Source organism: Alosa pseudoharengus, unplaced genomic scaffold, assembly GCF_046254945.1.
Source record: "Alosa pseudoharengus isolate Yale_2024_CS ecotype anadromous, Long Island Sound unplaced genomic scaffold, YU_APseudo_1.1 YU_APseudo_1.1_scf_3, whole genome shotgun sequence".
NCBI classification, from domain to species: Eukaryota; Metazoa; Chordata; class Actinopteri; order Clupeiformes; family Clupeidae; genus Alosa; species Alosa pseudoharengus.
In genome coordinates, this window is record NW_027468718.1 from 16562057 (window position 1) to 16579490 (window position 17434).

Genomic DNA, 17434 nt, shown 5'->3' on the forward strand with positions numbered 1-17434 from the left:
AACATTAGTGAAACAGTAAACGTTGCTGTTACTTGCAATTTGCAAAATGGACGTAGGGAGGACAGGTATTGCTGCATCAGTCGGCAGTGGTTTGAGACCTTTTTTTCCATTTCAGCCTTCCATCCATTTCCTTCTATCAATCACCTGTGCATTCAGATTTTATAATCTCCATATGTTGGCAGATGGAACGAATTAAATGCATCTCCATAAAATGTGCGCCATCATCAATAAACCTAATGCACAGAATTAAACAGAGCTGCAAACACAAATCTTCATTTAATGGAAACGGTTATCCACTATGGGCTTTGTTATATAGTGAAAACGTCTGGCAACTAAAATGAAAGGTTGATGGGACAGTTTTTTTTAATATATAGGGCTAGCCTAGTTTGTTTTCAGAGTGCCCCATATTGTATTTTTTTCTGGAGATGCAGCTTAAATAAAATTCAAATAGTCTAATGACTTGTCAAAAATTGTATTTATCTTTTTTATTTACCTTCAAAGTGAAACACAGTTGTACAGCCCATCCAGTGCTTTGTCAAACCATAGCCTACCTATATTTTATAAGTATAAGTTGCAGGTCATAGGCCCCAGTTTGAATATGATATGGAGGTACAAAGACACTAGACTAGTAGGCTAGAATTTGTCTTTAACAAAGACACACATGCAGTAGTATTGTCTTACCTAACCAGCTGAAATAGCCCTGTATCATACTTCGCCAGGAACAGGTTGTTTTAGAAACATGGATCCATTCACATCCCATAAATCCATAAACAACCCGCAACAACAACACAGTAACCACAGATGATCTCACCAGTGGTTGTGCAATATGCAGACAATTACAGAGATTTTGCATACTTATATACTGTTACAGACTGAAGCAGTATACAGTAGTAGGCCTATCTACTGTATTGGTACATTGCCAAAATAGCAAAATTCTTAATGACAAACCCCAGGATGTTTGGTGATCCTTAGAATTAATATCCATCCATGGGTTCATCATATTTTATCAAAATTCAATGCCACTGATATTCAGGGTCAGTGTAGACACCATTCAACTTCATAATAGTCAGAGTGAAGGAGACAATAAATGATGCGGCCCTCATGCAGTCATGGTTGGAATAACGTATCATAGTTGGAGGCAGGACTTTTACACTTTCTTTTGGCATCCCTTGTACTTGCACAGAAGAAAGGGGGGGAGGGTGATACTGAAAAGTTTGGTATGGTTAAAAGCAATTTGCATTGTAATTGCTACACTTAGCATATGTTGGTAGGGATTGGAGGATGAGTGAGGACAAAATTACAGGGTGTAAGGCGCTATAATGTGGGAGTAACTTGCCAGGGACTGCAATTAATTTCACTTTCTGTGAAAGGACATTTTCCCACAGGCATTAGTCTTAGTCAAACTTACTTTGATTTGTTCATATACACATAGCAAGTTTCTCTAAGAATCTTCCAGAAGATAGTCATTCACAAACTCAGACATGTAAGCTTAGGTGTAGGAACATACTTTCAGTTTCATCAATATACTTTTTTTAATCTACAAAACATGATGTGAAAGTAAGTTGCAATAAAACATATCGGTAAATCCGTTGGCTGATTATGCCTTAAGATACAGGGTTCAGAGGAGATATGATTATCTGTTACTTTGCACTGCTAGAATAAGTTTCTGTGACTATACTATGACATGACTACAACTTCTTCGTGAGACATTAGTGAGGACAATAGTGAGGATGTCTGTCAGTTTCTACTGACATACTATATGTTATTGTATTACTGGTGAGATATGTATGATGTATGTATGATGGTGTGGATGAGACTCCAAATATTCCATTCATGCTGACAATGTAGTTGATGAGATATAATTTCAGGTTGACTGATTTGATACTGCTGGTAAGGATGATGGGTTCAGCACATTAGCTTATTTGCCTTCTACCCCAGTGTTAGATAAGAGGACCCTAATGGAATGGAAATTAAAAATGGTTTTACTATGGTTTTTTGGTTTCATGTTTTTTTGGGTAACCATGATAACCATTGTTTATCACTATAGTTTTAATTTCACTGCAGTTAACCAGCATTACCATGGTCATTAATTATGGTTTTCCTCAGAAGGTATAAACCATGGTTTTCTTCAGAAGTTATAAGCTCAAAGCATGGTTTCTTAAGAAGAGATAAACAATGTTTTTTCCTAACCCAACTTTGTAACATCATCGACTGTTAAAAAAAACATAGTAGTTACTTACACTGTTACCATGTTAAAACTAGTACCACAGTCACTATGAAGTGGGATAGGGGGACCATGGTGGTACCAAAGCTACTGGAGAACTATGCATAAACCATAGTACTATGGTTAGGACCATGGTGATCATCATGGTACCATGGTAAAACCATGCTGCATTAAAACCATAGGAAACCATAGTGAATTTTCATAAGGGGATACATACCCTTCTCTTCTCTGGGTGCAATAACCCAGTGTGACATTGTTAGCCTAGTTTAGCTTACTTCATTAAAATGCATTTTTTGGATGCAAAGATGCAAAGTAAAAAGCAAAGTAAGATGCAAAATAAAAACAATATTATATGAAGACCTTATTTGAATCAAAACTGCATTTCAAACAAATGTAACATTGTTGGCCTTTGTTGACAAGGTGTGTCAATCAAAGATTTTCGTCCATCTAACCTGAACATTGCCATTGCCAACATCAGAAAATATGGCACAATATTTTACCATATGGTGATAAGCATAGCCTATTTAAGTATATTTATATAAGTATATTTAACTGTGATGACATTTTGGCTTATTTGAGAAAGAAAATGACAGATTTTTCCTGGAAAATACAAATCTAAGGAAAATACTGCCCATGTCTGGCTAAAAGGGAGCTATAGGCTATCTGGTGTAACCTACTAGATGCTGGTGAGGCTGCTACAGTATGAAATCCTGGTGAAATGTGATTGTATAGTGCTGGGAGACTAGGTGGAACTATGTGAGGGATGACAGCAGTGCTGGTTGTGTTATGACTGCAATGTTTGCTATCGATGACATGACCAGATGTATGTTTATTATGCATGTCTTAAATTATGTTCAGATTTTCTTCATTCTGAGCAGGTTTCAGGTCAAAACCCAGTTTTGACCATATCGTCCTGTGACGGTATTTAGTGCCACAAATTTGGATTTTTTCCCTCCAGATTGTGTGTTCTAGTAACAAAAGGGCACAACAAAGCCACATCGCAGCAGGATGGCTGGTGAATGTGCCCTTCTGCTCACATGGAGGATCCATGGTGGTGTAGGCACTGTAGTAGTGGGGGATCAGTGTTAACCCCTCAAGGCGGGGATCACATTAGCCAGCGGCAAGCGGCAGGTTTCCTATTGTTCTCTATGGTTCGGCAGCGGAATGGTGCAAGCTGAGCGTTGAACTTGGTTCAACTTTCAAATCGCAACGCGAGCGTATTTAAGGCAAACCGTTTGTGCTACCATAGGAACGAGATAGAACTTATTATGGTCTGAGCGTTGCGTTACGCTTGCCACTGCCAAATGTGATCCCCGCCTTAAAGGTGTGGGTTTTTGAACATTCCAACATAAGATTCCGCTCTGCAACAATTCAAAGTTCTAAAATTCTATGTTGAATTCTATGAACCCAGATATTCTTTAGAATGTTTATTGTCCAACATTCCTGTCACACTGGTGTGACAAAAGCGGTCAGTGTGCTTTTAGTGAGGCTGTTACCCCTCTTCTTCGGCAGGTGCTGACGTTGACCTTAACTTCACTTTCTCCAGCCTGGTTTGCACCCCTCTACCGTTGGGGATGAATGCACCAATGAGGAGCCTGACAGTGAGTCACATGACCCCGACCCAGCATCATCTGTCTCTCAGTGTCTCACACCGTATATGCCTCATCAATTGTGGTTGGCATTTTACGTCTGGGGAGTGGAGGAATCATGTTGCACTGTTGACATTGGTACACCATATATGCCATGTTGACTAACTGTTGTGTGTTGTTTACAGGGTATGCCTGATCGCATGTTATGTGCAGTGCTGGAGCAATTTCAGCTTTACTTTTCCCGTTGGTATGTGTGCTTTGTCTTTGTTTGAGTCTGTCTCTATATGACTGTTGAACATAAGGATGGTTTATTTTTTTATTTGATTTGATTTACACCCACACTTTTATGTCACACCTGCTGTTCGTTCATAAACCTGTGTGTTGACATGGTGAAGATCGTGCGTGATCTTCGCGACAGGTAAGTCCCTCCGATGCTACGTAACCGGTCAGTGTCGTGTCTGCTCCACCTGCGCTTGGTTGTCAATCACCAAGGCCATCCAACAGCATCACTGCTATCTCTCTCATACCGCTTCCAATCTCCATCAACAATTTCCTCAATTTACAGGAGACATTCAGTGATGGAGATGGAGTTTAGCACAAAAGCCTCATGAATTGATTTCATAAGCTTTTAAAAAAGCTTTTAAAGCCACATTAGTTTCTATACTAAATAGAGATAGTCTTGATTGTAAGTCGCAGATGCATATGGAGAGCAATATACTTGCAAATATATGACTGTTTACTTATGCTTTCCTTGTGTGTTTGGTCTAGTGTTTCTCTATTTATGTAATATATTCATATTCAGTCTATTGATTTGAACAGACATGTACCCTAGGTAGGCAGTACTTATTTCTTCAGTAAACAGCTAGATAGATAGATAGATAGATACTTTATTGATCCCCAGGGGAATTCATGAGCTAGTCATGAAAGCAAAGTAGGTTTGTTCAAAGTAAGAATTTCTCAATGTTTTCAGACATGACCTTGTCTGGTTTTTACTAAAGCCATACCTTGCTTTTGAAGAGCAGACAGTGGCAAAGTCACAGCCTGTACAATCACAGAAGCTCTCCTGGATTCCTGTTTTGTTTCTCTGCATTAATCTAATGTCTGTGTCTGCTGGCTCTTTTTTGTCCTGGGTTGTTATCCCCCCCCTCCAGATCCACTCTCTGTATAGCACTGCGAGCCCCAGCATGCTGAAGCGCAAGCAGAGCTCGAGGGTGGAGGCTCAGCCCATGACCGACTTTGGACCGGACGAGACCCTCACGGACAGCGCCGACATCCTCTGGATAAACAAAGCAGTGAGTGTGTGCAGATGCAACTGAATCATGAAGACGCAAGCAAACATGCACATGGTTACCTGAATGTGGAATGTTTTTTTGGCTCGGCACCAAGTGGTCTAAAAATAAACATGTTTGCATGTTGACATTTGAATGTTTGTTTGTGGAGACTGCAATCAGAAACATACAGTACATGTGTATTTAGTTATATGTCTCTCAGTAAAGGCAGTAGCAGGGACTAATTAAGATTTTTTTTGCTTGTCACATATTGATGCTATTATCGGTATTGCCATTAAAAACCTCCCCAGGTCCAATCCCATACTTCCCTTAACACACATTCATCCCATGCGCTCTGTGCGCTCAGTAATCTCTTGTATAATGCTTGAATTTCAACAGGGCAGTGTTGTCTCAAATTCAACACCAACTCTATGCACTTAGCAGAAATGATGATCGCAAGATTTAAAACTTAACATTACGGGTGTCTTCTATTCGACAGCGGCATAGTCGTACTTGAAACTGTTTATGTTATAACGTGCTTGCACATCTGTAAGGTGTGTTATCCACCATTGCTTCTCCAGCTTCCTCAAGCGCCATTAGCAATAGTTTGAAAATGCCCCCTCCCCTTCCACTAGGTAGCCTACATTGCTCCATACTCAATGTTTTGAGTGCACCATCCGGGTTACTTACAGTGTACCTCGTGCAGCCACAGTTCTCAGTGTGAGCGCACATATGCACTCAAATTAGGTATTGTAGTATAGTGGCTTTAGTCCACTGTGTATATAGGCTACATTATATAAATGGTTGTACATATGTGCATAATGGAGGTTCTAAAGGACTGAAATAACTGAAAATCAAAAATATCCATAGCTTGAATTGGTGCTAGTAGCAAGCAAATGGTCTGTGATCTATACTTGAGCCAATAGACCAGTTAAGAAAATGTATGGAACAGTTTGGCACTTCCCTTTGAGATATGATTTAATAGGCAATTAGTTATCATCGTATCATATAAAGTATCAACATCAAATGAATCTTGATTGTATATGGTCATGTGAAGGAGAGCTAAATGCACCCTGTGGTAGTCATCTTGGCTATGGACCACCAGATGAAAGTGTAGGCAAGACTTTCACAGCATGCCCTCGCCAATTATATTGCCAGATGCCTGTTAGCATGCTAGCAAGCTTTTTCAACTCCAGCTCTCCTGCTGCTGGTGTTTTTAAGGTTTCTCTATACCCTTTAGGTTGTTAGCCTGCTCAATTTAGACCACAGCCCCTTACTGTTGCTTTTAGCCAGGTGAGGTGAATAGCACCATGTGAACTCATCATGGCTCGCCTGTTTTATCTCCCCGTAGTGGGTCCACTCGCTCCTGCGTGCCTGTGCCATCATCAGTGTGATCTCGGTGTGCATGAACACGCCCATGACGTTCGAGCACTACCCCCCGCTCCAGTATGTCACCTTCACCCTGGACACCCTGCTCATGTTCCTCTACTCGGCCGAGATGATTGCCAAGATGCACATCAGGGGCATCGTCAAGGTAAGGCCCTCCATAACAGGCGCCATGCTGAAGGTCCCTTACAGGCGCATGCTGAAGGTGGAGTGGAGACAAATGAGATGGAGAGAGAAAGAGAGTGGAGGAAGAAAAAGCAAAGAAAGAGAGAGAGAGAGAGAGAGAGAAAGAGAGAGAGAGATAGAGAGAGAGAGATTGGATGGATTTAACCCGAAAGTGAAAAGAGAAGGAGTAGTAAGTGGTGGGGGGGATGAGAAAAGACAGAAAGGGGAAAAATAGACTGAACCCCCGCAGAAGCAAACACACGGGCAGCTGCCTGATGAAAGGTCCTTAATTACTGCTAAGGAAAGTGTGGACAGCTTAATTGGTGAATCAGGGATAACAAGCACACAGGCAAGGCATTGGACAGTGAATCACGGCTTCCGGGACACGCTGGCAAATGCGTAATTTGAACAAGAACATTTCTCTCAGACCAGTGGGTCAATACAAGGTTGCCATTAAGGTGTTTAAGAGAACAAAATTATCCTCCGCCACTGAATATTCAGATTCATAGGATTCTGGGTTTACTGTAGTTTTGAAGATGAAAAATGTCTACTTAAGATTCATGTCCGCTTATCAGGTCAAGGTAAATATTTGAAAAACCCTTTGATCTTGTGTCTGGAGAATTTAAAAAAAATCACTGTTTTTTAATTCCCACTGTTTCCACTGCTCTACAGCATGCAGACTTTTTTGGTTTTGCAACATTTTCTTGGCATTTGCTTGGCAAGAATGCTGTAGTTACATTACATTTTGCACACTGTAATGTAATTGGACACTTCTAGACCAAAGTGACTTACATATGTAATTGGACACTTCTTGACCAAAGTGACTTACATATGTCAGCTATATTACAAGGGATCACATTGTCCCCGGAGCAACTTGGGGTTAAGTGCCTTGCTCAAGGGCACAACGGTGGAAGCCGGGAATTGAACCGACAACTTTCAGGCTACTGCACTCTAGCCCAATCCTTAACCACTACACTACCACCGCCCGTAATGTGTAATTACATGTGGATTCAACTCAAACAAAAAGGGGACTTTATCACAGTATGTTCTCTTTGAAAGAGATGGGTCTATTTAAACTTTTTTTGGGGCAAACATGAACTCAGGGAATGGGAGGGTAGTTGTCAGAAAGCATAGTGATCTTTTAAAGTGACACAGTTTGACTGTAAAGAGATTTATTAAAAGAGAGGCATCTATTTTAAAGTTTTGTTGAGTCAAACATGCATTCTAGGTTAGTTTTCTAAAAGTATAGTGGTCCTTAGGTGACAAAGTTTGACTGTGAAGAGATGTATCACATGACTGATTTGCTCATTTCAGTTCTCTCTGCTTGAACACGTACAGTATCTGTTATAGGGGGATCCTGCCATGGGCACATGTCAGTGATGTTACACCCAGAGATTATAGCCCAGGGCGCTTGGTATTTTTAGACTATTTTCAGACAGTATGATGGAGATTTATTTTGTACTTGAATGAGATTTGTGTGTGTGTGTGTGTGTGTGTGTGTGTGTGTGTGTGTGTGTGTGTGTGTGTGTTTTTAACACATTTGCTGTAAAATGTTTGTGGCAGAAGACATGCATTCCTCTAGATGTGAGCTTCAGAAATGTGCCATGCAATTTGTGCAATTTACTGTACATATATCCAAACCTTGTAATAGACTTCAAGCAACAACCATTCAAGAGTGCCTTAATCAATTTGACCCCAATTACGACTCCGCTATGGCAGATGCAGCCTCCCTCACTGGCCTTTTAGTGCATCTCATCCCATCCAAATATACTGTATGTGCCTTGGTCCCTCTGTATCTAGTGCATCTAATCCCATCCAAATATACTGTATGTGCCTTGGTCCCTCTGTATCTAGTGCATCTCATCCCATCCAAATATACTGTATGCGCCTTGGTCCCTCTGTATCTGCTACTGCACAGCTGCCAAAAGTCCAGCTCATTGAGTGGAACACTTCAAGTACTTCATATTTTAAAGCCTACAGTAAAGAGAAAACCTCTTCAGTCTAAGTGTTTGGTGCTTATAGAAAATGAAAACATGCTGTGCTGACAACATTCAGCGTATGCACATGAATAGTGTAGGCAGCATGGCTGACCTCGATCTCGATATCGAAAAATGCGGGTTAGCTTTTCATTAACAGAGGGAGGGTTTGTGCCAGTACTTGTTAAGTGCACTTGCATTGCATATGCCACTCCTGAGGGTTGTAAATAAGGACAAATACTAACAACGTCATTGCTGCACGTGTCTATGTGTGCTCGAACACTCTGAGGCCAGGTTCGTGAAAACGTACAAGGTAAATTAAGTAATGACTCAGCTTTCTTGTTTGGTTGTTTTTTGAGGCTGTTTTTTGTTTAGTGTATTTTTGTTTTGGTAGTGACCCCCGGCAGCGAGCTAAAGTTTCACTCTTTCAGAGGACAAACCAGCTATAATTACCCGGCCCCAACATTTACTGTAGCTGATCTGGATGGAGCCCTGGACAATTGATTTAATCATATGTCTTATTCATGGGTGGTTCCGAGATGAAGGTCAGATAGTTTAATCATCAAATTTTCCTTTACGGTCACATTCTTTTTGTGGTCTCTCCTGAAGTACACTTTCTGGAAGAAGTAGCCTTTAGCATACTGTAGGGGCAATAAACAAAAGACTCCTTTCTCAGAAGAGTTCATGCACTTGAACTTCTATGGATCATTATGGATTGCTGTTGTAATGGTCAATTTGTATTAGACCTACCACCTAACTGCACAGCTGTCAATTCCTCTTAACTGTATTTATAGAATGCTATGTTCAAAGAAGATTTACATTTGATAATATGTCTTGGTTTTTATTTAAATTGAATAATATGCCATTGAAGAACAGTTAAGATATTGAGGTGATCATGGATGTTTTGTTATCTATTACATAGGTTCTATCTGACATGTACCAACTAATACATATTAATATGACTATGGTGCAAAATAATGTTATATTATTTCTCAAATATGAGTACAATAAATGTAATAATACAAACATGATTTAATTGAATGGTGGTTATTGAATTCAGGATTTCACTCACATTTTTCTCAAACGTGTACATGGACCTTGACAGTTGTCAGTTGATGCTATCTCAAGCATTATGTAATATGCTTTTGTACACCTATGAGACTCTACAGTACATAGAGCCAGAGCTGAACCCACCAGCTACGGTCATGTGTGGTTTTGAAGTCACACATTCTGGCCTTCACGTCAGTCTGCATTCTTCAAAAAGAATATGCTCAGCTGCCCCACAATTTTGGATCTCATTTGAATCCTCCGTCTCTGTTTCCAGGGCGATAACTCCTACGTGAAGGACCGGTGGTGCATGTTTGACGGCTTCATGGTGATCTTCCTCTGGGTCTCCTTAGTGCTTCAGGTAATAACGAGGGTCACTGAAGTCAAATCAAGCAGAGTCTTTCTGTAGGACCTTGTCTATTGTACGGCCATACTTGTGATTTGAATGTCTGTTATAACTTGTTGCTGTTGTTTGTTTGTAGGTGTTTGAAATCGCGGAGCTTGTGGACCAAATGTCACCATGGCGGATGCTGAGAATACCGCGAGCCCTGATCATGATTCGGGCCTTCCGAATCTACTTCCGATTCGAACTGCCTCGCAGCAGAATAAATAACATCCTCAAGTACGGGACCATGCCAATGAAATCTTGCTTTAATGTTAAAAGAGTCATTAATATGGCATTAAGCAGACATTTTTCTCTCCTGGAGTTGATGTAGAGGGTAATGAAGGCGCACGTGTCCTCTTGGCTTGTGACCTTGAGGTTTTGTTCTGTTCCCTGACTCCCTGACTCGTGATGTGCTTTCTCTCTGCCTTGTCTTTTGCCAACTCCCCCCTGATTTAGAAAAGTTTCCATTTTCTCTCCTCTCTCTCTCTCTCTCTCTCTCTCTCTCTCTCTGTCCATAGGCGGTCTGGCGAGCAGATCTGGAGCGTGTCCATTTTTCTGCTGTTTTTCCTCCTGCTCTATGGAATTCTGGGAGTTCAAATGTTTGGCACGTTCAATCATCACTGCGTGACCAATGACACTGTGAAAGGGTGAGGACTTTTGCACGAATGACAACATAATCAACATACTCATGAATCAATGATCAGTGATCTCAAAAAGACATGTGTTTAGCCAGTTAAAAAAAAATCGCTCATGTAACATATGTAATATAAGCTATTTCCATTAAGTCCAAACTGTCACTGAAATGCATTGATTTCACTAATATCCATCAAATAGTTACCACCACCAGATACAGGCATGTCTGCTGGAACCAATCCTGCCTCTGGCAACTGCACTCATAAATATTAATCCTACTGAGAGCTGTAAAGCATATTATTGTTTTCTTATGTAAAAAAGAGGATATAAATGATGATCTGTTGTGCTGCATATGTTAAGCATCAGTTGGTGATAATGCATCTACAGTGTATAGCATTATGGTACAGTGTCATGATTATTTAAAAAAAAAAAAAAAAAAAATCCCGTCACCCCGTCATCGCAGTGTTACTTAGGAAGAGGGTAAATTCACTCCAGACAGAGGAGGGAAAATCACTCTGTTTTTTTCCACTGACATTTATGACAAAGGGGGAGGATGAGGAGGAGGAGGAGGTGTGGATGTGGAGGAGGAGTGGATGTGGAGGAGGAGGAGGAGGTGGATGAGGAAGAGGGGGGGGTGGATGTGGAGGAGGAGGAGGGGGTGGATGTGCAGGATGAGGAGGGGGGGTGGATGAGAATGAGGAGGATGAGGGGTGGATGAGGATGTGGAAGAGGAGGGGGAGGGGTGGATGTGGATGTGGAGGAGGAGGGGGAGGGGTGGATGTGGAGGAGGAGGGGGAGGGGTGGATGTGGATGTGGGGGAGGGGTGGATGAGGATGTGGAGGAGGAGGAGGAGGGGTGAATGAGGAGGAGTAGGGGGGAATGAGGAGGAGGAGGGGGAGGAGTGGAGGAGGAGGATGAGGGGTGGATGAGGATGTGAAGGAGGAGGAGGAGGAGGGGTGGATGAGGAGGAGGAGGGGGAGGGGGAGGGGGGGGTGGATGAGGATGTGGAGGAGGAGGGGTGGATGAGGAGGAGGGGGAGGAGGAGGAGGGGTGGATGAGGAGGAGGGGGAGGGGGGGAGTGTGGATGAGGATGTGGAGGAGGAGGGGTGGATGAGGAGGAGGAGGGGGAGGGGTGGAGGAGGAGGCGATGGCTGTGCAGGACGAGGAGGGGTGGATGAGGAGGATCAGGAAGGGGTGAATGTGCAGGAGGAGGTGTGGATGTGGAGGAGGAGGTGGAGGGGGAGGAGGGAGGAGGAGGAGGGGTGGATGAGGAGGAGGGGGAGGGGGGGAGTGTGGATGAGGATGTGGAGGAGGAGGGGTGGATGAGGAGGAGGAGGGGGAGGGGTGGAGGAGGAGGCGATGGCTGTGCAGGACGAGGAGGGGTGGATGAGGAGGATCAGGAAGGGGTGAATGTGCAGGAGGAGGTGTGGATGTGGAGGAGGAGGAGGAGGTGGAGGGGGAGGAGGAGGGGTGGATGAGGAGGAGGAGGAGGGGGAGGGGTGGAGGAGGAGGCGATGGCTGTGCAGGACGAGGAGGGGTGGATGAGGAGGATCAGGAAGGGGTGAATGTGCAGGAGGAGGTGGATGAAGGCTAAATGTAAAGATGTTGTATAAAAGAAACACAAAGCAGAAAGGGGAGGGGAGGTGTGCAGTAAGTAAGGAGGGGAGGTGTGCAGTAAGTAAGGAGGGGAGGTGTGCAGTAAGTAAGGAGGGGAGGTGTGCAGTAAGGAGGGGAGGTGTGCAGTAAGGAGGGGAGGTGTGCAGTAAGGAGGGGATGTGTGCAGTAAGGAGGGGAGGTGTGCAGTAAGGAGGGGAGGGGAGGCAGATGCGTGCAGGAGGGCACAGGGAGGCTGCTTACTATTCATCAGGGAATGAGCAGCAGGGGTGCTAGCAGCGGCGGTGGAGTCTGTGAGGGAAACAATAGAGTCAGTGCTGGCGCAACACAACAGGCCTCGCTGAACATTCTAATGAACATCGCCACAGACCACAACAACCAGAACATCGCCACAGACCACAACAACCAGAACATCGCCACAGACCACAACAACCAGAACATCGCCACAGACCACAACAACCAGAACATCGCCACAGACCACAACAACCAGAACATCTTCACAGACCACAACAACCAGAACATCGCCACAGACCACAACAACCAGAACATCGCCACAGACCACAACAACCAGAACATCGCCACAGACCACAACAACCAGAACATCGCCACAGACCACAACAACCAGAACATCTTCACAGACCACAACAACCAGAACATCTTCACAGACCACAACAACCAGAACATCGCCACAGACCACAACAACCAGAACATCGCCACAGACCACAACAACCAGTGTTTTTCTGCTGGGGTGGAGGTGGGCACACCTCCACTTCCTGGCTATAATCTGGGCAGCACTGACCGCAAGTGCCCGCCCATGTCCCTTTTGGGGAGTGGGAACATTGACGATCAACCCCCTTTTAGTGCTCATACCACTTTAAGGGAGCTATTGTCTGCTTTTTGTGCATCTTATGTAAATGACTAATTAGACCAAATGAAAGAATGTTACAGATGAAATCAGTCCATTTGCAGATTTTATGTGTGCTTCTTTGTTGACTGGTCATTTATTTTTTGGATTGGTCAATGTGACATGAATCAAATATATTTCCGTCCCTTTTTTGGTACATTCATCTAAGCTTTCAGATGTCCTTGGCCGAATGTCAAAGCTAATTTCATGCAGAGACTTGATTTAGTTTTTTGCGAGAAGAAGGGGAGTTGACATGGCCTTTTGGTCCTCTGAAAAAAGATTGTGGGATTTGAACAAAAACACATTTTTTTTTCTCGTTCAAATGTAATGCTTGGGATTCTGCCTGGTGACCTTGCCAATCAGGATTGTGCCTCTTGTGGTAGAGGGCACACCTTAAGAGCTCTTGAGAGGTGTCATCATATTCACTGACAGAGACCATTTCCAGTGAGTCTGTGCTTGACAGGTCGCATTGATAGAATGTGTGCACTCTGCATACCCTGAGAAAAGAACAGGTCAAACTAAAGAGACTCTTAATATAAGGGACATAGCAAAACTATTTTTTATATAAAAACTATACTATCATTGTTGCCTTTAAACAGTCTATCTAATATAACTTATATAGTATAACTTTTTATGAACCTGCTGAGTTGGAAAAGGTTGATGTTTTTGATAACATTCAGCATGGATATCCATTATCATATAATTAAAGGTATTTTGATTCACTGTCGAGACTCTGACTGGTCGATCTGATACTGCAATAAATTATCTGTACTCATTTCAAAGCGCTTAATAAACAATTTGGTCGAATGTCTGGCTAACCAATTTGAACACATTAATTTTCATTAGGGACATCAAGCGGCACTGAGAGAAACACCTGTGCCCCGAAGATGTGTGAGTGTGTGTGTGTGTGTGCGTGCGTGCGTGTGTGTGTGTGCGTGTGTGCATGTGTGTGCGTGTGTGTTGGTGAGTATGTTTGTGGTTTGTGTGCCCCCCCTCCCTTAAACATTTGTCCATGATTATCAGTGGATATTTGTGTCAGTAGGATTCTACTATCCATTATAATATTCTTGGTGGCATTTTATATTGTTTCTGTGTTATCTCATCAAACTGTTGGTCTCATTGAATTTTTTGGATTTACCATAAGCACAATAAATGGCTGTGAAATCTGCATATGCATGGCACAAGTGTGGTCACAGTAGTTCCCATTTCTAGTTACTTTTCCCTGAAGCCTCCAGCTAAGATGTTAATAGCATTGCAATTCATCTCGAAATCAAAATACAATAATTTCTCCCAAAAACCCTCAATTATACAGAGCATGGAGTGAAATGACATGTGATGTAATTGTCTGCTTCCATTGTCGTTGATATAGCAGTTTGTTGTAGTGTACATTTGTGGATCCTGCCTAAGCTCTTGCCATGTTATAGCTATTACTTTGCCATTTCATTGCAAACCCTATGATCACCAACAACCTGTTTAACTCTCCATCTCATGGTCTCCATAGGAGCGTGTCCTGGAACAACCTGGCCATCCCCGACACCCACTGCTCCCCAGACGGCGAGGGCTACCAGTGTCCAGTTGGCTTCAAGTGTGTGGACCTGGAGGATCTGGGCCTTAGCAGGCAGGAGCTGGGATACAGCGGCTTTAACGAGCTCGGTGCGTCCATGGCAACCAGATATAGGACCTCTGTGTTGTCAGTTGTTGTCATAGCTGTGTGTGCTGTGCTGAGCCTCTTGACAGGAAATAGCCTCATAAAGGCCTGTGAGAAACAGTAAGAGGCTACCTAAGACTAGTATCCATGTTTGTGGACATGAGTACTGTCCACTCTGCGTAAACACTGTGTTGCTTTTTAACTGAGGACACATCTGCTGATGAACATCAACATAAAGTAAAATGCATTTAGGATATGGTCAGATTTCAGTTTGGTCAAATTTCAAAAATCTAATTTTAGTTGATAGAGGATGTTTTCATTTGTGTACCATCATGTTTAATGTTGCATGTCACATTTGCAGCTTAAACTGATTGTACAAAAACAATTGTTTGTAATGGTTCAAAAATGATTATCCAGCCAAACTAGTGAAGTTGGCAATCAAAATTCATGGTCATGGTCAAAGCCCTTTAAGTGATTGCTTCTAGGAAATCTATGTTTATTTTGATTGTCGGGTATTTGTCTTTCAAGGAAAGATCCTCAGATTTAGTGGAAAAAGAAAAGGTGGTGAAGAAAAGACAAGTGCTTGCTTTCATTGGGGCCAGGCCATTTGTCTTTAATGAAAACCAGCATGGCTGCTAAATGTGCCCATTCGTGAACACGCATTGTCACTTAAAAAGATCTAAAATCTTAAAAACAATTCCAGTCTTGCTGAGTGACCTTATAAAGGCTGGCTCGCCACTTAACTAGATTTCCTGAAATATATTCTTAACACAGCTCTGAAACTAATTCTCCCTTAACTCAGCTGAACTAATATACAAGATCTACTAGAACATTTTCTTCTAGACCACATTTTGGATTAGCATCATAACCAAAAAAAAAAAAAAGATGCCACACAAAAAAGTGATTTATTTACGAGCCCTGATCTGGACTTAGTGCAACTTAGCAGCGGGGTGCATTTTTTATCGTTCAGGAGTGACATAAATCCTGTGCAGAGGTACACACGCAGGCAATGTCACTAATCTGGAAATTGCCGTGAAGTCAGAGGCACAACGCTGGGGCCCTAGTGTAAGCCTTTGCAGCCACGCTGAATGCTCACGATTAGCGACAGTGGCGGCCGATGGAACGGCAGAACCGCCCGATCTCCCCCCCCCCCCCCCCCCCCCTTTCACCACCGCTACTGCCGCCGCAACCAGTATGACTGTCACCATGACCGAAAAAGGCAGACCGCTCGCCGCACACAATAGCACAAACACACCTGCTCGGCTCTGTGTGGGAGTGCGTGCCAAAAACTCCTTTGTCGTCTGGAGGAGAAAAATGGTGGCGGTGAGTCATCTTCGCATTCACAGTTGCTCCTCGCTTGCAATTACAGCTTATGCTATTTCTTTTTTCCGTCTAAACTCCTGGACTATCAGACCAAAGAAATGATAATAATGACAGTGCAAACCGGCCGGGTGGATGTTTATATTGACTGAAAAGAGGAGGCATTTTTTCTCTTTGGGAACATTCTAGCTTTTTTCCCACTGAATCTGACTTGCTCTCTAGATTGTTTCATAATACAGCACATTGTGCTTCTCCCTTTTGTCGTTGTGCTTGTGTAAGTATGTGGATGCACCAGCCATTTAGACGGCAGACCTGTCGCAGAAGAGGCATGCTCAGCCTGAGGGGGGAGAGGAGGAGAAAACACTTATGCCTGCCACAAACTCTTTTTTCTTCTTTTTGCTCTCCATATGTCTGATGTCTGGCAATTCTGCCTTTGTTAGAATCACTTTAACTGAGGAGGGACTTCTGTCGGAGAGTGTCAGATCACAGAATTGTGCAGAAGAGTTTTGCTGCTTTTGTCGCCTGAACTACCCTACCTGAGACACACACACACACACACACACACACACACACACACACACACACACACACACACACACACACACACACACACACACATTCAGTTTTCATGTCTGTACTGGTGAAAAATCGCAGTTGAATCGTTTGTCCCAACGCATTAGTTCACCCCTCAGTACCAGCGCTTGGTCCCCGAGTGTTTCCTAACGAGTGTACCCGAGCGGCAGAAGTAGTTCTCACTATGATTCACACGGCTCAGGCGAACGCTGCCACTCACCCCACTGTGGCAGTGCATAAGCTCCTGCGTTTAGGAGAGCCACAGGGCCTCCTATCAGTTTCGTTTGCTGATGTTGATTTTGATTTATTTATTTATTTATCCATTTGTCTATTTTATCCGACTTGTCTGTAACCGGCACGAAGCTGTCGTGACCCAACTCCCAATGTCCCACTGCAGTGGTCTGTGTGGAGTGTAGCTGAAACATATGCCTGGGGGGTGTTGGGGGTGGTATTGGGTGATGTAGGGGTGGATGCTGTGTGTGTGTGTGTGTGTGTGTGTGTGTTGGTGAGGGTGAAGTGCCCTTGGCGGAGAGAGAGCAGTGGAGAGCAGTGTCTTGAGGAGCTGAGTGGAGGGGGTGTTGGGGGTGGTATTGGGTGATGTAGGGGTGGATGCTGTGTGTGTGTGTGTGTGTGTGTGTGTGTGTGTGTGTGTGTGGAGAGAGAGCAGTGGGAGACGTGTGTTGAGGAGCTCAGTGGAGGGGA

General features: G+C 43.3%; 1 protein-coding gene across 1 annotated transcript in view; it reads left to right on the top strand.

Annotated features, from left to right (window-relative positions):
- Positions 1–4018: 4018 nt before the first annotated feature.
- The window catches only part of nalcn (sodium leak channel, non-selective), a 110431-nt gene continuing 97015 nt past the window's right edge, over positions 4019–17434 (top strand). Inside the window, exons 1-7 of the mRNA XM_076262542.1 lie at positions 4019–4060; positions 4965–5105; positions 6433–6615; positions 9933–10016; positions 10138–10277; positions 10559–10687; positions 14693–14844. Coding sequence (XP_076118657.1) covers positions 4019–4060; positions 4965–5105; positions 6433–6615; positions 9933–10016; positions 10138–10277; positions 10559–10687; positions 14693–14844 — 871 coding nt within the window. The remainder of the gene's footprint in view (positions 4061–4964; positions 5106–6432; positions 6616–9932; positions 10017–10137; positions 10278–10558; positions 10688–14692; positions 14845–17434) is intronic.